Source organism: Macaca fascicularis, chromosome 20 (genome assembly GCF_037993035.2).
Source record: "Macaca fascicularis isolate 582-1 chromosome 20, T2T-MFA8v1.1".
Lineage (NCBI taxonomy): Eukaryota > Metazoa > Chordata > Mammalia > Primates > Cercopithecidae > Macaca > Macaca fascicularis.
Window position 1 is genome coordinate 42,691,825 of NC_088394.1, and position 25,070 is coordinate 42,716,894.

Below are 25,070 nucleotides of genomic sequence, written 5' to 3' on the forward strand. Positions count from 1 at the left end.
CCCCCAAGGGTGCATGCTGCAGAAATACCTTGGTCCTGCGCCTGGGAGGGTGGCCACAGCTGCACCTGGGGAGCTCCCACCCCGCCAACTCGGAAGGGGCAGGCTTCCTGCTTGTTCTCAGGTCCTGCCTGCTCTGTGAAGCGGGAGGCTCAGGTCTGCAGCCTCCTCCAGTGGTCACAACTGCACACAGGAGGGCAGATCCTGCCTGCTCCTGGCCCTGTCCAAGAGCACAGCGAGGCTCAGATCCACAGCCGCAGTTTGGGCAGCTGTAGCCCCGCCCAGTAGAGCAGGAGGCCTGGGTCTGCAGCCTTAGTTTGGGCGGCTGCGGAAGCACCGCTCCCGCCCTAACTCGGAAGGGGCGGGGCTCCCACTGGCTACATGGCGTGTGCAGCCCCAGCCGCCCCTCGCTGCTCTGGCTGGTGTGATGGCAACAGCCGCTGCCGTCAGATGGATGTGGGTCCACTAAGCAGAGGTTCTGAACTTGATGTTTTAACCCAAGGACTCTAACAGTTTGGATGGTCAACTGAACCAAGGGCCCATAGGTGGCCTACACCAAATCAGTCAAAAGGTCAGAGCAGCCTTGGTATATGATAGAGGAAGGCATCCAAAAGGTTAGGGATATGTTCTTCCCTCTCTTATCTACTTGCCATCTCTAATATGAAGTGTATTCATAATGGTTAACTTTTTATCACAGGATCAAAGAAGCAGCAGGAGCATCCTACCAGGACGTTGCATTGTCCTCTGAGTAAGTCTGCACGTTTTCAGTTGTAACATGTCAGGTGAAATTGTGACTCTCTTATTGCCTTTGTTTGGAGATTAATATGGCTTAAGGAGATAAGTATGGGTGTCACAAGGGGTGGACTGTGATGCATATGTGAACTTGACTAGGCCACATCCCCCAGTTATTCGAACACAAACCTAGGTGCTGCTGTGAAGGTATGTTGTAGATGCGATTAAAGTCCATGATCAGACTTCTGGTTTCAACTTTAGAGACCTTAAAATTCAGCACTCTCATCCTTACAAGAAAGACCTGGACGAACTAAAACATCAATGACTTTTCCTGGACCAATCAGAACTGAGGTAGTGGGGCAAACTGCCACCCTGCAATCTGGAGACATAAACAAATACAGAGCCACAGTCCAAATCTGCTTACACAGAGCATGAGAACCAGGCTCAGATGTGACTTTGGGATGATCAAACAGGGAAACAACTATGACTAATATGCTAAAGGCGCTAATGGAAAAAGTAGACAACATGCAGGAATAGGTGGGTAATATTAAGTGGAGAGATGAAAACTCTAAGAATCAAAGGAGGCTGGGTGTGGTGGCTCATGCCTGTAATCCCAGCACTTTGGGAGGCCGAGGCGAGTGGATTGTGAGGTCAAGAGATTGAGACCATTCTGGCTAACATGGTGAAACCCCGTCTCTACTAACAATACAAAAATTAGCTGGGTGTGGTGGCGCATGCCTGTAGTCCCAGCTACTTGGGAGGCTGAGGCAGGAGAATTGCTTGAACCTGGGAGACGGAGGTTGCAGTGAGCCAAGATCGCACCACTGCACTCCAACCTGGGCAACAGCGTGAAACTCCATCTCAAAAAAAAATCAAAGGAAATGCTACATAAATCAAAAACATGTAACACAGGCTGGGCGTGGTGGCTCACGCCTGTAATCCCAGCACTTTGGAAGGCCGAGCTGAACAGATCATCTGAGGTCAGGAGTTCAAGACCAGCATGGCAACCATGGTGAAACCCCATCTCTGCTAAAAATACAAAAAATTAGCCAGGCATGGTGGTACACGCCTGTAATCCCAGCTACTCAGGAGGCTGAAGCAGGAGAATCACTGGAACCCGAGAGGCAGAGGCTGCAGTAAGCCGAGATCACACCACTGCATTCCAGCCTGGGCAACAGAGGGAGAGTCCATTTCAAAAAAAAAAAAAAAAAAAAAAATCAACAAACATGTAACACAAATGAAGAATGCCTTTGACAGCCTCATCAGAAGATGGGACAAAACTGGCTCCAAAAAGAATTGCTCGGCTTGAAAGTTTGTCAAGAGAAACTCCCCAAACTCTTATGCAGAGAAAAAGAAAACAAACAAACAAGAATATCCAAGAACTGAGGGATATTTCAAAAAGGAAACATGTGTCTAACTGGATACCAGAAGAAGAGAGAATGGAGGAAAAAAAAAAAAAGTTGAAAGTAACAATGGCTGAGAATTTTCCAAAATTAATGACAGACACCAAACTAACAGAAGGCCAGAGAAAACCAAGAAGAATACGTACCAAAATATTTATCCTAGGCACATCATGTTCAAAGTACAGAAAACTAAAGACAAAGACAAAATCTTGAAAGAAGCCAAGGGGGAGAAAATACCTTATCTAGAGTGGAACAATGATGAGAATTACAGCAAACCTCTGTCAGAAAACATGCAAGCCAAGAAAGTGGAGTGAAATATTTAAGAGTTGAGATTTTTTAAAAACCAAAACTTAGAATTCTATACCCAGTGAAATTATTCCTCAATAGTGAAGAGGAAATAAAGACTTTCCAAGCAAAAACTGAGGGACTCCCCTGCCAACAGACAGCCTAGCAAGAAAGAAATGTGAAAAGTTCTTCAAGGAGAGGGAACATGATGTAGGTGAGAAACTTGGATACATAGGCAGGGCACAGTGGCTCATGCCTGTAATCTCAGCACTTTGGGAAGCCAAGGCAGGAGGATCACTTGAGGTCAGGAGTTCAAGGCCAGCCTGGCCAACATGGTGAAACTCCATCTCTACGAAAAATACAAAAAAAAAAAAAAAAAAAAAAAAAAAACAATTAACCAGGTGTGGTGGCGCGTGCCTATAATCTCAACTACTTGGAAGGCTGAGGTGGGAGAATCACTTGAACCCGGGAGGCAGAGGTTGCAGTGAGCCAATTTCATACCACTGCACTCCAGCAGCCTGGGTGACAGAGCAAGACTATCTCAAAAAAAGAAAAAAGAAACTTGGATACATAAAGAAAGGAAGAGGCCAGGCATGGTGGCCCATGCCTGTAATCCCAAAACTTTGGAAGGCTATGGCAGGAGGATCACTTCAGGCCAGGAGTTTGAGACCAGCCTGGCAACACAGTGAGACAGTGCCTCTACAAAAAATTAAAAAAGAATGTTGGAGAAAAAATAAATGATAAAATCTTTTCTTTTTCTTTTTTCTTTTTTTTTTGAGACGGAGTCTCGCTCTGTCGCCCAGGCTGGAGTGCAGTGGACAGATCTCAGCTCACTGGAAGCTCCGACTCCTGGGTTTACACCATTCTCCTGCCTCAGCCTCCTGAGTAGCTGGGACTACAGGCGCCCGCCACCTCGCCCGGCTAGTTTTTTGTATTTTTTAGTAGAGACGAGGGAGGTTTCACCGTATTAGCCAGGATGGTCTCGATCTCCTGACCTTGTGATCTGCCTGTCTTGGCCTCCCAAAGTGCTGGGATTACAGGCTTGAGCCACTGCGCCCGGCAGTCTTTTTTGTTATCTTTAATTGATGTGTAACCATTCATGCCAAGTGTAGTGGCTTGTACCTATAATCCCATCTACTCAGCAGGCTGAAGCAGGAGGCTCACTTGAGCCCAGGAGTTCAAGGCTGAGGTGAGCTATGATCACTACTGCACTCCAATCTGGGCAACAGAGTGAGATCCTATCTCTAAATAATATTTAAGTATATTATTTATTTATTGGGTGATCACAGCACATAGATTAGTGAATAAATGATAGCAATGTTATAAGGGATAGAAAAGAGGAATTGGGGATGCTTTAAGGTACCTGTACTACACATGAAGTGGTACATTATCGTTTGAAAGTGAATTTTGAGGCCGGGCGCGGTGGCTCAAGCCTGTAATCCCAGCACTTTGGGAGGCCGAGACGGGTGGATCACGAGGTCAGGAGATCGAGACCATCCTGGCTAACACGGTGACACCCCGTCTCTACTAAAAAATACAAAAAAAAAAAAAAAACTAGCTGGGCGTGGTGGCGGGTGCCTGTAGTCCCAGCTACACGGGAGGCTGAGGCAGGAGAATGGCATGAACCCGGGAGGCGGAGCTTGCAGTGAGCTGAGATCCGGCCACTGCACTCCAGTCCGGGCGACAGAGCAAGACTCTGTCTCAAAAAAAAAAAAAAAAAAAAAGAAAGTGAATTTTGATTACTCGTAAATGTATATCACAAACTCTAAAAGCACCACTACAATTACTTTAACAGTAGTATAATTGAAACACTGAGAGGAGCGAAAACAGTCATAAAATGCTCAATTAAAACCAGAGAAAGCAGGAAAAAAGGGGGAGAAAAAGAAACAAGTGTAATAAACAGAAAACAGTTACAAATATGATAGACATTAGTCAAACTATATCAATAATCACTTTAAATGTGAATGGTCTAAATACATCAATTATAAGTCAGAGATTATCAGAGTAGACAAAAAATAAATCCAACCATCAACCCACCTTAAATATAAAGCCCATAATTAGTTGGCTTTAAAGATTACTGTAAATATTCTGAGTGAACCTGATTCAATCATTTGAATAGTCTTAAGGGCAGAGCTGAAGCTTCATTCCCCCAAAAGAAATTCCACCTGTGAACAGCAGCTTTTCCCAGTGCCTAGCAGTTCCAGTCTGCTTTTCCTGATGGCTCCTTGCAATAAATTCCTTTTCTTTTTTTTTTTTTTAGACAGAGTCTAGCTCTGTCACCCAGGCTGGAGTGCAGTGGCACAATCTCAGCTCACAGAAACCTCTGCCTCCCAGGTTCAAAAGATTCTCCTGCCTCAGCCTCCTGAGTAGCTGGGATTAAAGGCACCCACCACCAAGCCCAGCTAATTTTTTGTATTTTTAGTACAGACGGGGTTTCACGTGTTGGCCAGGCTGGTCTCGAACTCCTGACCTCATGATCCGCCCACCTCGGCCTACCAAAGTGCTGGGATTACAAGCATGAGCCACCGCGCCCGGTCGCAATAAATTTCTTTTTTTTTTTTTTTGAGACGGAGTCTCGCTCTGTCACCCAGGCTGGAGTGCAGTGGCCAGATCTCAGCTCACTGCAAGCTCCGCCTCCCGGGTTCCCGCCATTCTCCTGCCTCAGCCTCCCGAGTAGCTGGGACCACAGGCGCCGCCACCTCGCCCGGCTAATTTTTTGTGTTTTTAGTAGAGACGGGGTTTCGCCGTGTTAGCCAGGATGGTCTCAATCTCCTGACCTAGTGATCCGCCCGTCTCGGCCTGCCAAAGTGCTGGGATTACAGGCTTGAGCCACCGCGCCCAGCCAATAAATTTCTTAATAGTTATCTCCTACTGGTCCTCTTTCCTTGGTTGAACCCTGACTGACAATGCTTTACCCTCAACAGATAAAAGCAGAAAGGAAACCCTATAGTAAGATTATGGCATAAAACATTCAGTATTTCAAGTGGCCCTTTTCGGGGGGCATCCTAGAGGTTTTTGCACTCCATACAATGCTCCACAGTAAGATTCAGATGAGTAAAGGTTTCAACTTTATTTTGCCAGGTGGGAGAAGGACTAGAGAGAAAGGGGTAGTAGAAAGTAGAAAAGAACCTATATAATGCCATAGTAAATAATAAAATAGAAGTTGAGGTTCTGGAATTGAGTTCCTTAAAATTACCCATTGGATATAAATATAATAGAGAATAGAAAAACAATAGAGAGAATCGATGAAACCATAAATTGGTTATTTGAAATGATCAACAAAATTAACAAATATTTAGCTAGACTAAGGAAAAAGAAGATGCAAATGACTAAAGTCAGAAGTGAAAATGAGAACATTACTACTGACCATACAGAAACACAAAGGATTATAAGAAAAGACTATGCACAATTGTATGCCAACAAATTAAATAACCTAGATGAAACAAATTCCTAAAAACACACACACTACCTAAATGATTCAAGAAGAAATAAAAAATCTCAACAGACACATAATGAGAGATTGACTCAGTAATCAAAAACCTTTCAACAAAGGAAAGTCCAGAATCAGATGGTTTCACTGATGAATTCTGTGAAACATTTAAAGAATTTTTCTTTTTTTTTTGAGACGGAGTCTCGCTCTGTTCCCCAAGCTGGAGTGCAGTGGCATGATCTTGGCTCACTGCAACCTCTGCCTCCTGGGTTCAAGCGATTCTCCTGCCCCAGCCTCCCGAGGAGCTGGGATTACAAGTGCGCACCACCACGCCCAACTAATTTTTGTATTTTTAGTAGAGATGGGGTTTTGCCATGTTGGCCAGGCTGGTCTCAAACTCCTGACCTCAGGTGATCCCCCTGCCTCAGCTTCCCAAAGTGTTGGGATTATAGGCATGAGCCACTGCACCCGGCCTAAGGAATTTTAATATCAAATACTTCCATAAAACAGAACAGGAGGCAACACATACTAACTCATTCTATGAGGCCAGCATTACCCTGATATAGACAAAGACATCACAAGAAAAGAAAATTAAGCTGGGCGCAGTGGCTCATGCCTATAATCCCAACACTCTGGGAGGCCAAGGCAGTAGGATCACTTGAGCTCAGGAGTTTGAGACCAGCCTGGGAAACATAGTGACACCTCACCTCTACAAAAAAATTTTTTTAATTAGCTGGGTGTGGTGGTGTGTGCCTGTAATCCCAGCTACTCAGGAAGCCTGAGGCCAGAGAATTGCTTGAGCCTGGGAAATCAAGGCTGCAGTGAGCTGTGATCATGCCACTGCACTTCAATCTGGGTGAGAGAGCAAGACCTTGTCTCAAAAAAAAAAAAAAAGAAAGAAAAGAAAAAGAAAATTACAATAAACATTAGCAAGATGGCAGAAAAGGAGAATGTTGACTTTATCTCCTCTCACAGACACACCAAATAAACATCTACACACAAATTAAATCCCTCTGAGAGAATGCCAAAAACTAGTTGAAAGACTCTTAACACACTGAGCAACTGAGAAAATATTCACATCAGAACAGGTAGTAAAAGCTGAGACACTTTTGTGCACAAACCCCACCACAGGGACAGCACTTTACAAACAGGAAGAATCCCCCAACTCCCAGCTTCTCCTTCAGGAATGAAGGGTTTGTTTGTGAGCTCATCTAGCTTGTAGAGTTAAAGGGCACTTCCAGTGGCTGTAGCCCACCCAGGACCAGTCCAGAGAGAATAAGCTAAGAGGCCTAGCTCCAAGTATCTCTCTGAAAGAGGTCTGCCTGCACACTTTTCCAGCTACTGCCTGAGGTTCGGGCTTCTGGCTAGCCTGTATCTTGGAGCAAACAGAGCAGATAAACAATAAACCTCTGCAAGGCTCAAGGGAAGAATGGGCACTTCCTGCACCTTCTCCCCCAGCTCAACCGAGTGATAAATCCAGGTCTGAAGATTTCCTGGAAAAAGTATATGTAGGCACCAAGTGCCTCAATTTTAACAGCTCCCATATGAGCAACTGATTCCTAAATCACCTAGCTCTGGGAGTTGACGGGGCTCTGTATTCTGGAGTCTCCCTAGGACACAGAAGACAAAAAAAGCTGGTTGCTAAATGGGTGCACATCCGGTGGATTCCTTTGAAACTCAGAATGTGCAGACTGCATAAAAGTGCAGACATTTGCCACAGATCCTCTTCCAGGCTTAGGACAGAGTGAGTGGGAGATAAACTCTAGCTCTCAGCTTCTCCCTGAGGTACAAGGAATTGGAACATAAATCCAGCACTCTGACTTTTCAAGCTGCATCTCAAGGGACTGACTTCTGTCTCACATATCTTGGGGCACTGACAGAAGCTGGCACACCCTAGTATCCAAAGGGCCATGAAGAACAAAGCAATTTGGAAAAGCAAAAAGATATGAGAGGCATCTAGAGTTAGAATATCTGGCAGGGCTGGTTGGTGAGGTCCATCTCCCAGATAAGGCCAGTATGACAAGACTAGAAGAGGTGGCTGTCTTACCTACTGTGCAAAAACCAACACAGAAAGTCAAGAAAAATGAAGAAACAGGGAACTATGTTATAAATATAACAAGATAAATCTCCAGAAACAGAACCTAGTGAAATAAAGATATGTGATTTACCTGATAGGGCATGTGAAATAGACATTCACCAAGATTAAAAGAGTAATTCTTGAACTGAAAATTTCAACAGAGATAGGAAATATTTAAAATTATCAAGCAGAAATCACAGAGCTGAAGAATAACTGAACTGAAAAATTCAATAGAGTTCAACAGCAGACTAGATCAAGAAGACAGGATCAGTGAACTAGAAAAGAGGTCAATCACAATTATGCAATCTGAGAAGCAAAAATGAAAAAGAATAAAGGAGTAAAGATAGCTTAAAAGACTTATTGGAAACCATTAAGTAGAACAATTTATGCATTACTGGAGTACTAGGAGGAGAGAGAGAGAGGGAGAAAGACATGGCTGAAAACTTCTCAAGACTGGGGAAGAAAAGAGAAATCTGAATTCAGGAAGCCCAAAGGATGCCAAATAAGAAGAATCCAAAGAGATCTACACAGAAACATATTATAATCAAACTGACAAAAGGTAAAGACAAAGAATTTTGAAGCAGCAAGAGAAAGGCAACTTGGTACATACAAGAAATCCACATTAGACTTAACAGTTTTCAGCAGAAACCTTGCAGGACAGAAGGGAGTGAAACAGTATATTCAAAGTACTCAAGGAAGAAAACTGCCAACCAAAAATATTATGCCCATCAAAACTATCCTTAAATAACAAGGGGCTGGGCCAGGTGGGGTGGCTCATGCCTGTAATCCCAACACTTTGGGAGGCTGAGGCAGGCAGGTCACCTGAGGTCAGGAGTTTGAGACCAGCCTAGCCAACATGGTGAAACCCCATCTCTATTAAAAATACAAAAATTAGCCGAGCATGGTGGCAGATGCCTGTAATCCCAGCTACTTGGGAGACTGAGGCAGGAGAATCACTTGAACTCGGGAGGTGGAGGTTGCAGTGAGCTGAGATCACACCACTACACTCCAGCAAGAGCAAGACTCCATCAAAAAAAAAAAAAAAAAAAAAAAAAAAAAAGAGGGGCTATAAAGACTTTCTCAGACAAACAAAAACTGAGGGAGTTTATCACCACTAGACCTGTCTGGCAAGAAGTAAGAAATGATATGCAGAGTCCTTCAAGCTGAAAGAATGCTGAACAACAACAGGAAAGCAAAACAAAGCATAAAACTCACTGGCAAATGTATATACACAGGCAAAAAATCTTTTATTATTCCAACAGTGGTGAGTAAATGGACTGCAATCCTACTATAAAAGTTTAGGCCAGGCACAGTGGCTCACACCTATAATCCCAGCACTTTGGGAGGCTGAGGTGAGCAGATCACTTGAGGTCAGGAGTTCGAGACCAGCCTGGTCGACATGGCAAAACCCCATCTCTACTTAAAAAAAAATACAAAAATTAGCTGAGTGCGGTAGTGCATACCTGTAATCCCAGCTACTTGGGAAGCTGAGGCAGGAGAATCACTTGAATGTGGGAGGTGGAGGTTGCAGTAAGCCAAGATCAGGCCACTAGCCTGGGTAACAGAGCAAGACCCTGTCTCTTAAAAAGCAAAAGAAAAAAAAATCTTTCGAAGTATTAGGCCAGTCTCCGTGGCTCACACCTGTAATCCCAGCATTTTGGGAAGCTGAGGGGGGCAGATCACCTGAAGTCAGCATGGCAAAACCCCATCCCTACTAAAATTACAAAAAAATTAGCTAGGCATGGTGGCAGGCACCTGTAGTCCCAGCTACTTGGGAGGCTGAGGCAGGAGAATCGCTTGAACTGGGAGGCAGAGGTTGTAGTGAGCCGAAATTGCAACATTACACTCCAGCCTGGGCAATGAGTAAAACTCTATCCCAGAAAAAAAAAAAAAAAAAAGGTTTAAAGTATTAAAAACAACTAATACTAAAATATGTTAATGGATACATAATATAAATAGTAGACAATTGTGACATCAATAGCATAATGTGGGAAGAAAAGAGAGAAAAGCATTCTTGCATGCAAGGGAAGTTATCAGCTTAAAGTAGACTGTGAGAACTATATTGTGTGTAGGCCCCTTGATAACCACAAAGAAAAAGGGAATCAAAACCTAGCAATGCAAAATAATAATAATAATAATAATAATGAGACAAATGACAGCAAGAAAAAAAGAGGAATAAAATAACCACAAAACAAATAAAGCAATTAACAAAATGGCAAGAGTAAATCCTTCCTTATCAATAACTACTTTAAATTTGAATGGAATAAAGACATTAAAATCATGCTGAAGAGGTATCTGCACTCCTATGTTTATTGCAGCATTGTTCGCAATAGCTAGATATGAATTCAACCTAAATATCCATCAACAGATGACTAGATAAAGAAAATATGGTATATACAACAATAAAATATTATTCAGCCTTTAAAAAGAAGAAAATCCTGTCATTTGTGATACTGTGGATGAACCTGGAGGACATCATGCTAAGTCAAATAAGGCAGGCACAGAAAGACAAATGCCACATGATCTCACTTATATGTGGAATCTAAAAAATGTCAAACTGACAGTACTAGAGTAGAAAGGTGGTTACCAGAGGATTGGAAGAAGGAGAGAACAAGGAATCAGAGTATCAAATAAATGATCTAAGAGTACAAAGTTTCCATTAGGATGAAATAAATATATAAGATCTAATGCATAGTATGGTAACTATAGTCAAGGATAATGCATTATGTATTTCAAAATAGCTAAGAATAAATTTTAAAGGTCTTACAACAAAAAAATGAGGTGATAGGTATGTTAATTAGCTTAATTTAATAATTCCACATTATATAATACATCAAACCATTACATTGTGCCCCGTTCATGTATACAATTATAATACATCAAATAAAAATATTTTTAAAAAACAAAAAAAAAGTAAATGGAATAAACTCCACAATAGAAAGATGTAGAGTGCCTGAACAGATTTAATATTTATATGTTGTCTACAAGAAACTCATTTAGATTCAAGGACACACAAAGGCTGAAAGTGAAGGGATGAAAAAACATATTGCATGCAAATGTTAACCCAAAAAAGGTAGAAGTGGCTATACTCATATCCAACAAGGCAGACTTTAAGTCAAAAACTGTCACTAGACACAAAGAAGGTCATTTAACAAAAAATGGGTCAACAAGATATAACAATTAAAAATATGTATGTACCAAACATAAAAGCACCTAACAAAGCAAATATTGACAGATCTAAAAGTACAAATTGACAGCAACAGTAGTAGGAGACTTCAATACTCCACTTTCAGTAACAGGACGTCCAGACAGAAAATCAGTAAGGAGTGAACTTGAACATTATAACAAATGGACTTAACAAACATAAATAGAACTTTTCATTCAACAGAATATACATTCTTCTTTTTTTTTTAGATACAGGGTTTCACTCTGTCACCCAGGTTGGACTACAGTGATATGAGCAGAGCTCAGTGTAATCTTGAACTGGCCTCAAGCAATCCTGCCCCTTCAGCCTCACAGTGCTGGGACTACAGGTGTGAGCCACCAAGCCTGGCCCACACATTCTTAAGCACACATAAAACATTCTCCCAGATAGATCACGTTAGGCCACAACACGTCTTAAATCATATCAAGTATCTTTTCCAACTACATGGAGTGAAATTAGAAATCAGTAACAGCAAAAAAAATTTAAAAATAAAAAAAAAGAAACATTCAGAAATATGTGAAAACTAAATATAAACATACTCAAATAGCCACTGGACTAAAAAGGAAATAAGAAAATGGACCTCACCCTCTGCATGCCACCGCCCACCCAGCTCCGCCCACCATGCTACTGCGACGAGCTGCTGCTCCGGAAAGGCCCCGCCAGCTCTGCCTCCGCGCTCAGCCTCTTCCCTGCCGGGAGAGGGTGAGGGTGCGCGGGCCAGCTGCTCCAGGAGGTGCGCGCACTCGGGGTCCCCTGCATCCCCCGCACCCAAGTGGATTTGTGGCTGGTGCACAGCGTGGCAGCTAGGGATGCAGACATGGCCCACGGGCTGCTCGGCGCCACCGCCACGTTGACCAGAGGAGTCGGTGCCAGCCAGGCTGCGCAGGAGCGGGGCAGTGGGGATCCCCAAGCAGCTCAGAGTAGCCCCGAGGCCGGCGGGGAAGAACAAGGAAAATGAGGCACTAAGAAAAGAGCATGAAGCTGGGGCTCCCAGTTCCCAGCATGAGGAAAATGCGTCAACCCAGAAGAACTCATTACAAAGCAGAACAATGAAGATGAAAACAAATAGCAGATGAACATGACTGGGAGGCAGAAGAGACCACTGAACCTAGAAATGAGCCATCTGAATAGGACAGATACTTTCTCTCTGGAAGATTGTTTTCATCACAGCCTGAAAATTCACTGGAGGGATCCATCGGGAGATACCCCTCCTCTTTCAGGCAGTATCAATGATAGCATGAATTTCTTCAGCACATTATAATGGAAACTTTAGCCAGGCTATAACTCATGATGTCAATATTCATGAGGCCATGTTGCGGTGTCCCAACAATACATTTAGAAGAGATCCAGTAGGAAGGACTTCACAGGCACAAAAACCATTTCTACAGTTACATTCTCATACCACCAATCCTGGGCAAACCCTTCCTAGAACTAATTTGACAGGATCTCTTCCACGTGTTGACAATCAGATGAGGAATCTAAAAAGCCAAGACCTACTGTATTACCTTCCCGTAAATATATTTGAAAAACTTAATGTCATTAGCCACAATGACTTTGATCCAATGGATGTTTCTCGGCTTTTTGACGAACCAGATTTTGATTCTGGCCTTTCTTTAGACTTGTCACAATAGCACCTTATCACCAAGTCTAATTCTTCTCACTCTGTGAAGATGCTATAGGTTTTAGTATAGTCTCATTCCCATCATGACTTAGAAGGTGCTGTAGGAGGCTGCTACCCAGAACCCAGTATGCTTTGTCACATGGATCACAGTAGTGATTATAGTTTCCATAGGGATCTTGCATTTCAAGACGTATTTCATAACCACACTTACTACTTACAGCCAAGTGTACCAGAATCTACTTCTGAATCTTTTTCAGGCCTGGAAAGTCACAGAAAATGAGTAGGTACCTCAATGACACAGATAGAAACTTGAGCTGTGATGAATGGCATGCTAAAACTTTGCATATCCCTTTTTCTGTAGATGAAATTGTCCACATGCCTCTTTTTTTGAGACCAAGTCTTGCTCTGTTGCCCAGGCTGGAGTGCAGTGGTGTGATGTCGTCTCACTGCAACCTTCACCTCTTGGGTTCAAGCAATTCTGCCTCAGCCTCCCAAGTAGCTGAGATTCCAGGAATCCGCCACCATGCCTGGCTAGTTTTTGTATTTTTAGTAGAGACGGGTTTTCATCATGTTGTCCAGGCTGGTCTCGAACTCCTGATCTCAGGTGATCTGCTCAGCTCGGCCTCCCAAAGTGCTGGGATTACAGGCGTGAGCCACTGCGCCCAGCCCACCTGTTGATTCTTTCAATAGCATATTAAGTAGGTACTATCTGACAGACCTACAAGTCTTGCTCATCTGTGATATCAGATGAAGAAGGAAAAATAAAGTTGCTGCTCAGAACTGTTATAAATGCAAATTAGACATAATTTTGAATCTAGAGGATGATGTATGTAAATTGCAAGCAAAGAAGGAAACTCTTGAGAGCAAGCCCAATGTAATAAAGCTATTAACATAATGAAACAGAAACTGCATGACATTTGTGTTTTTAGATTAATGAAAGATGACCAAGGTAGGCCAGTCAACCCAAACCAGTATGTTCTTCAATATAGCTGTGATGGAAGAAGAGCAAACACTCAGGTAAGAAGAAGCTGTAGCAGGAAATATAAGTTGAAAGAAAATAAAAAAAAAAGAGCAAACACTGGGGATCTAATTATTTTAAGATATATTTTAGATTTTATGATTTAAAATGCAAAATAGCCTTATTTTCATTTAGTTTGTTAGCACTAAAATATAGTGGGCCTTTTAAACACTATTTTAGTTTAATCTTTATATTTAGCTTATAAATTTTTCTATATGGAAATAAACTTTATATGTGAATTTTTTAAAAAAGAAAATTTAAAAATATCTCAAGCTGGGAATGGTGGTACACACCTGTAGTCTCAGCCACTTGGGAGGCTCAGATGGGAGGATTATTAGTTTGAGTTCTGCCGGGGCAAAATAGCAAGACCCTGTGTGTATATATACATACATATACATACATACATACACACAAATGAAGACAAAAATACTACATATCAAAGCTTATGGGATGTAGTAAAAGCACTTGGGGAATTTTATAGTGACAAATGCCTACATTATAAAGGAAGAAAGATCCCAAATAACCTAACTTTACCCCTCAAGGTACTAGAAAAAGAACAAACTAAACCCAAAGTTAACAGAAAGAAGGAAATAATAAAGATCAGGACAGAAATAAATCAAAGAGAGAACGGAAAAACTGCAGAAAATCAACAAAATCAGTTGGTTTTTCAAAAAATATAAAAGTTGACAAACCTTTAGCTACACTAAGAAAAAAAAGAAGACTAAAAATCAGAAATGAAAGAGGGGACATTACAACTGATGTCACAGAAATAAAAAGGACCATAAGGGACTATTATGAACAATTATATGCCAACAAATTGGATAACCTAGAGAAAATGGGTATTTCTAGAAACATAGAACCAACAAAGATTGAATCAAGACCAGAAAACCTGAACATACCAATCACAAATAAAAACATTAAAGTTGTAATAAAATACTTTTCATCAAAGAAAAGCCCAGGACCAGATAGCTAAGAATTAATACTGACCAGGTGCAGTGGCTCAGCCTGTAATCCTAGCACTTTGGGAGGTTGAGGCAGGCAGATCACCTGAGGTCAGCAGTTTAAGACCAGCCTGGCCAACATGGTGAAACTCCATCTCTTCTAAAAATACAGAAATTAGCCAGGCATGGTGGCAGACGCTTGTAATTACAGCTACTCAGGAGGCCAAGGCAGGAGAATCGCTTGAACCTGGGAGGCGGAGGTTGCATGAGCCAAGATTGCGCCATTGTATTCCAGCCTGGGTGACAAGAGCAAAACTCTGTCTCAAAAAAAAATAAAAAAAAGAATTTATACCAATCCCTCTTAAACTCTGCCAAAAAGTAGAAGTTCCAAACTCACTTTCTGAGGGCAGCATCACCCTAATACTAAAGTCAGACATCACAGTAACATAACATCCTTTTATGATAAAAGAATTCTCAACAAAATAAGTATAGAAGACAAATTCCTCAATGTAATAAAGGCAATTGATGAAAAGTACACATTCTCAACTAATATCATTAATGGGGAAAAAACTGAAAGCTTTTCCTTTAAGATGTGTATAAGGCAAGGATGCCCACTCAATACTTCCACTCAACACAGTACTAAAAATACTAGCAAGAACAATCAGGCAAGAAGGCATCATATCAGAAAAAAAGAAGTACAGTTATCCATTTGTAGATGACATGATCCTAAATATAAATAACCTAACAACTTCACAGAAAAAATGTTAGAATAAATGAATTAATAAGTTGTAAGATACAAAATCAACATACAAGTATCAGTTGCATTTCTTTACAGCAATAACAATCTATCCAAAAAAAACAAGAAAAAAATCACATTTACTATAGCATCAAAAGAATAAAATAGTTTTCAAAAACAAAAAAAACAGAGTTTCGCTGTTTTTTAAAAAAAAAAACAACAACAGAATTTCGCTCTGTTGCCCAGGCTGGAGTGCAGTGGCACGATCTCGGCTCACTGCACCCTCCGCCTGCCAGGTTCAAGCAGTTCTCTGCCTCAGCCTCCCGAGTAGCTGGGATTACAGGTACCCGCCACCACACCGAATAATTTTTGTATTTTTAGTAGAGATGGGGTTTCACCATCTTGGCCAGGCTGGTCTTGAACTCCTGACCTCGTGATCCACCCAACTCGGACTCCCATAGTGCTGGGATTACAGGCGTGAGCCACTGTGCCCAGCCCAGAAATAATTTTAATGAATGTAATAAATTTTAATAAATAATAATAAAGATCTGTACCCTGAAAACTATAAAACATTGATGAAAGAAACCGAAGACACAAAAAAAGGAAAGATATCCCATGTTCATAGATTTGAAGAATACTACTTAAATGTCCATACTAACCAAAATGATACAGATTCAACACAACTCCTATCAAAATTCCAATGACATTCTTCACAGAAAACAAACAAACAAAAACTTAAAAACACAAAAGATCCCAAATAGCAAAAACAATCTTGAGAAAGGAAAACAAAGTTGGAGGCATCACAATTCATGATTTCAAATTATATTACAAAGCTAATCAAAACAGTATGGTACTAGCATAAAAACAGACACGTACACCAATGGAAAAGAACAGCAAGTCCAGAAACAAACCCAATCATATATGTTCAAATAATTTTCTACAAGGCCACCAAGAAGACACAATGGAAAAACGATAGTATCATCAACAAATGGTATTGGGAAAACAGGCTATCCATACGCAAAAGAGCTACACTAGACCCTTACCTTACACCATATATAAAAAATCAACTCAAAATGGATTAAAAACCTAAACCTAAGACCAGAAATCATAAAACTACTAGAAGAAAACAGGTAACAAGCTAGAAAAACTCCTGGATATTGGCCTTGGCTATGATTTTTTTAATATTACACCAAAAGCACAGGCAACAAAAAGCAGAAACAAGTGAGACTACATCAAACTAACAAGCTTCTACACAGCAAAGGAAACAATCAAGAGTGAAGAGATAATCTGTTGAATGGGAGGACATATTTGCAAATGGGAGCACATACATCTAAGGGATTAATATCCAAAATACATAAGTAATTCAAACAACTCAATAGCAAGAAAATAACCCAATTTAAAAATGGGCAAAGCTTCTGAATAGACATTTCTTTTTTGTTTTTTTCTGAGACAGAGTCTCGCTGTTGCCCAGGCTGGAATGCAGTGGCCGGATCTCAGCTCACTGCAAGCTCCGCCTCCCGGGTCTACACCATTCTCCTGCCTCAGCCTCCCGAGTAGCTGGGACTACAGGTGCCCGCCACCTTGCCCGGCTAGTTTTTTGTGTTTTTTTAGTAGAGACGGGGTTTCACCATGTTAGCCAGGCTGGTCTCGATCTCCTGACCTCGTAATCCGCCCGTCTCGGCCTCCCAAAGTGCTGGGATTACAGGCTTATGCCACCGCGCCCGGCCTAAATATTTCTTTAAAAGAAGACATACAAATGGTGTACACATATATGAAAAAGTGCTCAGCATCAGTAATCATCAGGAAAATGTAAATCAAAACAATAATATCAGCTCACACCTGTCAGGATGGCTATTATTAAAAAGACAAAAAATAACAAGTGTTGGTCAGGATGTGCAGAAACAGAAACTCCTGTATACTGTTGGTAGGAATGTAAACTAGTACAGCCATTAGGAAAATGGTATGGAGGTTCATCAAAAAACTAAAAATAGAACTACCTTATGATCCAGCAATCCCATTTTTTGGGTATATATCCAAGGAAATGAAGTCAGTACGTTAAAGAGATATCTGCACTCCCATTTTCATTGTAGCATTATTCACAATAGTCAAGATACAAAATCAATGTAAGTGTTCAACAGATGAATGGATAAAGAAAATGTAGTATATACACACAGTAGAATACTCTTCAGCCATTAAAAAGGAAATCCTGCCATTTATGACAATATGGATGAAACTGGTGAATATTAAATGAAATAAGCCAGGCACAAAAAAATAAGTATTTTATAATCTCACTTACATGTGGAATCTAAAAAAGTCAAACTGACAGAAACAGAGAGTAGAATGGTGGTTATCAGTGGTGAGGGAGGGGAGCTAGGAAGATGCTGGTCAAATGAAACAAACTTTCAGTTAGGAAGCATAAGTTCAAGAGATCAATTATACAGCATATCGACAATAGTTAATAACATATTGGATACTTGAAAATTGCCAAGAGAATTGTTCTAGCCACAAAAAATGGTAAGTATACACGATAATGCGTATGTTCATTATCTTTACTTTAGACATCCTACAATGTGAACATACATATTGAAACATCATGTTGTATACAATATACAATTTTGTCAACTGAAATAATTTATTAAAATAAAACAAATGAACAGAGGTTCTGAGATCAGTGAGATAATACCAAAGAGTCTAACACTTGCATCACTGGAGTCTAAGAGGGAGAAAGTAGAGCAGAAAATATATGAATGGCTTAAAACTTTACATATTTGATGAAAGGCATAAACTTACATTTAAGCTCAACAAATCCCAAAGAAAATAAATTCACACACCCAGGCATATCATAATCAAACCAATAAAAACCAAAGACAAAGATTCCTGAAAATACTCTGAAAAAAATAATAGGTTTCATATAGGGGAATTATTACTTTAATGGCTGCACATTTCTCATCAGAAACCATGGAGGCTGAAAGAACAGAACTGTCAACACAGTATTTTATATCCAGCAAAAATATCTTTCACGAATTAAGGCAAAATAAAGACATTCTCAGATGAAGAAAAATTAAGAGAATTAAATGTCAATAGACTTGCACTAAAAGAAATTTTCCAGATGTAAAGGACTGATACCGATGTAAACTTGGAACATCAATAATTAAAGAAGATAAATACAAATGAAAAATATTGTGGTAAATGTGATAGACTGTTTTCCTGTTGGGTTCTTAAAAATATCTATGATAGTTGTAAGGAAAAAAGACATTGTCTGATGAGTCTTATTTTTTATTTTTATTTTTTGAGACCCAGCGTCTAGCTCTGTCGCCCAGGCTGGAGTGGAGTGCAGTAGAGTGATCTTGGCTCACTGCAACCTCTGCCTCCTGGGCTCAAGTAATCCTCCCACTTCAGCCTCCTGAGTAGCTGGGACTACAGGAACATGCCACCACGCCTAGCTAATTTTGTGTATTTTTTGTAGAGACGGGGTTTCACCATGTTGTCCAGGCTGGTCTCGAACTCCTGGACTCAAGCAATCTGCTCGCCTCGGCCTCCCAGTCCTGTTTGAAACTCACTCACTGCATCACTCACTGCAGCCTCCAACTCCTGGGCTCAAGTGATCCTTTAGCTTCAGCTGCCTAGTAGCTGGAACCACCACACCCAGCTAATTTTACTTTTTGTAGAGACGCGGTCTCACCACATTGCCCAAGCTGGTCTCAAACTCCTGGCTTCAAACAACTCTCCTGCCTTGGCCTCCCAAAGTGTTGGGATTACAGGTGTAAGCCACCATGCCCAGCCAATTAATACTTTATATAAAAGAAGTAAAGAGCTTAATTTTTCTAAATTTAAGACAAACATGCAGATTAAAAGGCAAGCCAAAATTAAATATTGCCAAGTCATTTTAATGGTCAGAATTAGAGAATCAAGTGCAATTACTAGAGTTGAAGAAGTCAAATATTTTTCAATTTGAAATCTTATCTGAGGGAAAACACTATCTGATTACTTTTAGGAAGCAACCCGGAGTTCATACTGACCTTTTCTTTTCCCTTAAGTATTTCTGAAATTTAAAGAAATAAGAATAGATTCTGGCTAAATTTTCAGGTCATTTGCAATTTTAAATTTTCTCATCATAAACCGCTTCAAGCTCTTTGATCACTTCCACTGATTACTACACAAGAAATAATTTGCAGAGTTTCCCTTTTATATCATTTACATTTAAATACAAGAAAATGCCCATAAAAATCTAAGAAATGTTCATTTCAAAAACTAACAAAATCAAACTATAAGTATTAAAGTGCCCACAAAACCATTTTGGAATACCATGGAATTGAGTGAGGCAGGGAGTAACAACTCTCAAACTACTTTTATTTAATCTTACTTATATATTTAAGAATAAATTATCTTCAACAGACCTAATCTACTTGTGGAATCATTTCAAGGTATTCTGAATAATCACATCATTTATAGATATCAGAGCAGAACAAATTGGATTAAGTAAAGAACTATAATTATACTCTTAGGACATTTGCTGATGACAGAGGTTTCTCTGACACCAGTGACAAAGTAATATTTTCTGAAACCATTACGACATGCCTAGACAAATTAAATTTTTTAGCTTTATAACAAGAAAGCTCATAAATGTATCTCAGAGCATACAATTTTTTGGAAAATTGGTTAAATAGGTTATGTCACAGAGGAAACCTAATTTGCCTCTCTGCCAAGGACATTTTTAAATAAGCCAATAATTTAACATTATGAGATCTGAAGTAATTACTTTTCTACATGGCAAGCTCCAGCCCAGTCACCAGTACCTCCTTTACCATATCCAATGAATATTTTAACATGACTTCCCTCTAATGGTCTTCAGCTTTACATGGATAGACTCTGACATCGGTAATTCCTTAGAGAGGTGCTTATTCCACAAGCTGCTCTTGCTTTTTCTGAGGACATATATATATATACAAGCGTTTTTAGATATTAATCATTTTTAAGTTTTTTTGCTTAAAATCAAAAGTTTCCTTACAGTATGTTTCAAAGATAAAATCACATTACATTATTGGGGAAACTACTAGTTAAGACTCTAAAATGCATACAAGGCTGGGTGCAGTGGCTCATGCCTGTAATCCCAGCACTTTGGGAAGCCAAGGCAGGCGGATCACTTAAGGCCAGGAGTTTGAGACCAGCCTGGCCAACATGGTGAGACCCCATCTGTACTAAAAATACAAAAAAAAAAAAAAAATTGGCCGGGCCTGGTGGCGCTCGCCTCTAATCACAGCTACTCAGGACACTGAGGCATGAGAATCACTTGAACCCAGGAGGCAGAAGTTGCATGAGCTGAGATAGTGTCACTGCACTCCAGCCTGGGTGACAGAGCAAGACTCTATGTCTCCTAAATAAATAAATAAAATGCATACAAAATAGCTGCAGTAGTACCTGCAGACAGATACAGAATTAAAGGAAAAGGAATCCTTAGGAAAATTCTATATCCTATCTAGAGTACCTCTTAAGCTCCCTCTGCTGGTTACCATTTAAATAAAGTAGGAAAAAATGTTCCTTTTTTCTTTGAGGGGGTGATGGGAGATGCAGGATGAAGGATGAAGTTGATAATGTTACTACTAAAATTGAAAGGAGATTCTCTTAAAAGGGGGCTAAATCTAACTGATGACTATCTTCTGTAAGAAGGCTTTAAAAGGATTTCCAAACAGATTGGGGGAAGAGGGACTGAAAATAAGGGGAGTGACTGCCAAGTTTGAATATGTTAATCATTAAGTTGATATGCCAAAATGCAAAAGCATTTAGTATAAATCAACTATAAATGATTATAACTTAACACTAGAAAAATTAAGAATTTAAATGTATTTCACAAACTTCACCAGAACAAAAAATTTTTATCACACTATTTAATCTACTTACTTTCAATATTAAGGTTTATTTTTTCTTCCAGAGTGAAAGTAACAATTTAAATAATTATCAGGATGTATAAACGAATATCCATTCAGATAAAACATTACTGCTTAAAAGTGGCTATCTAAGAAATATTTTGCATGTAATAAATATATTTCATGTTTAGGTTAACAGGCACCATCTTGAGAGCAGAAGTTTTTTTTTTTAACTAATAAATAAATTACATTCAAAAAAACAAGGTGTTTATATCTGAGTATATCATTAAATGTTTTTCTTCATATAGCACCCAAACTTCAAACTGTCTAGAAAGTATCTCCTAAAATATAACTCATACCTTAAGTAATAAAAATAAAGGCCAAGAAAAAAAATCAATTTAAGACAAAATGTAGTTTATATTCTTAATTCCCCATTCAATAAAATATCAATTGCCAATTTACTAAAAGTAAATGAACTGTATAGATGCAATCTGTTAGCACTGAAAATCTGAAATATATATTTTTAAAAATCACTCTGACAGTATTTAAAATATTGCATCTCTGGTGGCAAACCTGAAAACAATCAAGCATCTTATTACCCTAGTTTTCATACCTACCCCACACCCCATCACTTTTTATCCTTTACATCCATCCAGCATTTTTTTTTTTTTTTTTTTTTGGCAAATACACTTACTTATATCCCAAACACAAAACACTGACAATACTCCTTGGTAAACAAGGAAATCCCAGAACAGTCCAAGCCTACACAGCTTGTGTGGCACAGGCTAAATGACAGGAGAGAAACAATCAATGGCCCTTATTGATGCAGTCAGAATGCTCCTGAGAGTCCGTAACTGTTTGAGAATTTGCTGATGTAATCCTGACAGAAGTTTCAGCAGGTTTGGCAGACCAAGTATCAGAGAATAAGTCTTTGATTGATAATTTTTCTATTTATTTCTGCCAAGGCGACTGAAAACACGAAAGCCTTTTCATCAGACAGGTTAGCATAGATGTCAATTTCCTTTTCCTGTTTCTCTGTTAAAAGAAAAAGGGAAAGTTTAATACAAAGGCAGTAGATGCAGTAAATTTAAATTTTTTAAAGCTTTCAAGTATTTCTTTAAATGACAGTATTATATATAATACTACAATATACATTAAATGTTACTATGCTACTGAACTAAAAAGTTTTTTAAATTATACAAAGGAGTTACCGAAATGAAGATTAAATGAAGACAATATATATTTCTATACACAGGTGATCTAACAGCTACATCATTTCTCTAAGAGCCTCATACATTTCTATCTCCTCACTGTCTCAATCAAAATGAATTTTCTCTGCTAGACAAAATTCACTCTGAGAGATGGTCCCCTTCTGAACATCAATGGTCACTTTATGAATACATTAACATACTCATCTTCATCTTCTTATACAGGAAATAACATTTATTTCTATCTTTCCCCTCTCGTTTACAAATGTAATCCAAGTTCACAGAAAATTTGAAAAAGAAAATAAAAATCACTCGTAATCTCATGAGTCAGCAAAAATCACAATTAACATCTTGGTATGTATTCTTCCAAGTTACTTTTTCAGGATCCCCTGATTCTATTTTTATTTTGTTTTGACATTCTAATCAAAGTTAAATGCATATAATTTACAATCAAATCATTTTTATAAAACTTGTTAAACAGAAGTCCTTTGACCCATGCACATTTCCCATTCTCCAAATGCAACTACTTTTTTTGTGACTTTTTTTTTCCAGTTGTTCCTTTTTGCTTTTACAAAAACAAATCTCTAAGTAACATTTGTATAAGATGCTACTTCAGGGTTTTAGGCATTACTGATTCACTTTCCCCCATGGAAAATAAGGGTTACACTGTTTTGCATCTCTTGCCCCAGTAAACACTCTGCCCATCCCTCATCTTCTCACTATAGTTCAATCAGAACTTCAGTAACATCAATTTTCAATGATTACATTATTATGCCTACGGTAAGTGATTTCACTTTTCCTTTACATTGTTTTCCCTGAAGTGATTCTCTTTTTACTTGCTTAGTTCTCATTTCTAACTCAACCCAAAGTCTTTCCTAGTTGTATAAATTTTTCAGGATGTTTATACATATAAGGTATTTTATCATTTTTATCTTGTGGAAGAAATCTCTCCAAGTCTTCCAACCTGCTCCAGTATGAAATGGTTGCTCTCTAGGCCTACTGCACAATTATCATCTTGTGCTCTTTCATCAGCATCATGCTGGAGACTCTCATCTCTAGAGGCGGGTTGGACCCACCTTTGTCTTGAATCCAAAGATCCTTTCTTGGTTTACTTCCTTATTTTGGTAGCAGGTAACTTATAGGGGCTTCCTGAGAAAGGGAGTATTGGCAGCAAAATTTTTGAGACCCTGAATGTCAGAAAATATATTTAGTCTACCTTCACATTGATTCATGGTTTGACTGAGTATAGACTTGTAGGTTTCCGCTTAGAACTGTGAAGGCAGTAAATTGTCTTCTGACTACTGGTGCCACTGTTGAGAAAACCCAATACCTTTTTTACAGTTATTTTTAAAATCAATGATAAATTTACATAGAGTGAAATACACAGATTCTGTATGTGTTCAACTGGAGGAGTTCTGACAAACATATACAAACATGTAACCCATGTCACAATCAACATATAACAAATTTCCTCCAGAAATCCCTCATGCTTCTTTCCAGCCAATCCCTCTCTACACCTACAAGCAACCATTGTTCTGATTTCTACTACCATAGAATCATTCTGTCTGTTCCTAAACTTCACATAAATGGCATCATATATAGTATGTACTCTTTTGTGTCTAGCTTATTTTGCTCAACATGTTTTTGACATTCATTGATGCTATTCATATATCAGTAGTTTGTTCTTTGCTGGACAATATTCCATTGTATTAGTTCCAACATCATTTCGCTTTTCTTTTTTCTGAAAACCTGAGGAATTTTCTTTAACCAAAGAGATATGAGATATAATGACAAACTCTGGCATAATTTATCTTTTTAACCATCCGTTAGACTGGGAATTTGTAGGCCCTTTTAACAAAGAAACTAAATGTCCTTCAGGTTGGGAAAATTTTCTTGAATAAATAATTGTCATTGTTAAAGTCATTGATGACTTCCTTCTCCTCCATCTTCCATGTTCCTTATCTGAAACTTCAGTTATTTACAGATGTCAGACCTCACACTGGTCCTCTAAATTTATGGTTTCCATTCTGTTTTTTCCATCTCTTTTCAATTGATATACTTTCTGGAACCTTTCTTCAATTTTATCTTTAAGCCTTTTATTAAAGTCGTTCATTTCTGTGTATCATCTATGTCTTGGGGTTTTTTTTGGAATATTTTAAAGCTCATATTCCAACTGGCTTTTTGACCTCTGCAATTTCCTTTTAAATATCATCTTGTTCGTTTTATAATTACAATTACTTCTTTTGCTAAAGATATTAATAATTGTTTATAGTTTTTCTTTTCCCTGCAAAAACTTTTTGTTTTCCAGGTTATTTTTTCTCTCCTGTTGATTTGGTCTTAGCCTTTCAAACTATAATATACGCTTTCTTCCAGATATCTGGGTAATTCTTGGCAATATGCTCATATATAGGAGAGTGACCAAAGAAGCTGATGAGAAACATTTACACATATGTGGAGCTTGACTGTAGTCATCAGATTAGGATGATCCAATTAGGCCACTTCTCTGTGAATCTCTAATGAGCGTATCTTTATTTGGGGCCTTTTCTCTTGGAT

At 39.3% G+C, this 25,070-nt stretch overlaps 2 protein-coding genes and 1 pseudogene across 8 annotated transcripts in view; 1 reads left to right on the forward strand and 2 right to left on the reverse strand.

Annotated features, from left to right (window-relative positions):
• VPS35 (VPS35 retromer complex component) overlaps nucleotides 1-234 on the reverse strand; it is a 127,320-nt gene extending 127,086 nt beyond the window's left edge. For all 4 annotated transcript variants that reach the window (XM_065537003.2, XM_065537001.2, XM_074026730.1 and 1 more), the window contains exon 1: nucleotides 29-234. The gene's annotated coding sequence lies outside the window, so the exon portion shown is untranslated. The remainder of the gene's footprint in view (nucleotides 1-28) is intronic.
• Nucleotides 235-378: 144 nt separating this feature from the next.
• LOC102142726 (nuclear factor erythroid 2-related factor 3 pseudogene) lies at nucleotides 379-13,771 on the forward strand (annotated as a pseudogene).
• Nucleotides 13,772-21,339: 7,568 nt separating this feature from the next.
• The window catches only part of C20H16orf87 (chromosome 20 C16orf87 homolog), a 32,567-nt gene continuing 28,836 nt past the window's right edge, over nucleotides 21,340-25,070 (reverse strand). For 3 of the 4 annotated variants that reach the window (XR_012428699.1, XM_045381395.3, XM_005591837.5), the window contains one exon: nucleotides 21,340-22,344. Coding sequence is in view for 3 of the 4 variants with exons in the window: in XM_045381395.3 (XP_045237330.1) it covers nucleotides 22,226-22,344 (119 nt within the window). In the remaining variant the exon portion in view is untranslated. Of the gene's footprint in view, nucleotides 22,345-23,494; nucleotides 23,705-25,070 lie in introns of those variants that run through there. The other variant, XM_045381396.3, reaches the window with a different exon arrangement.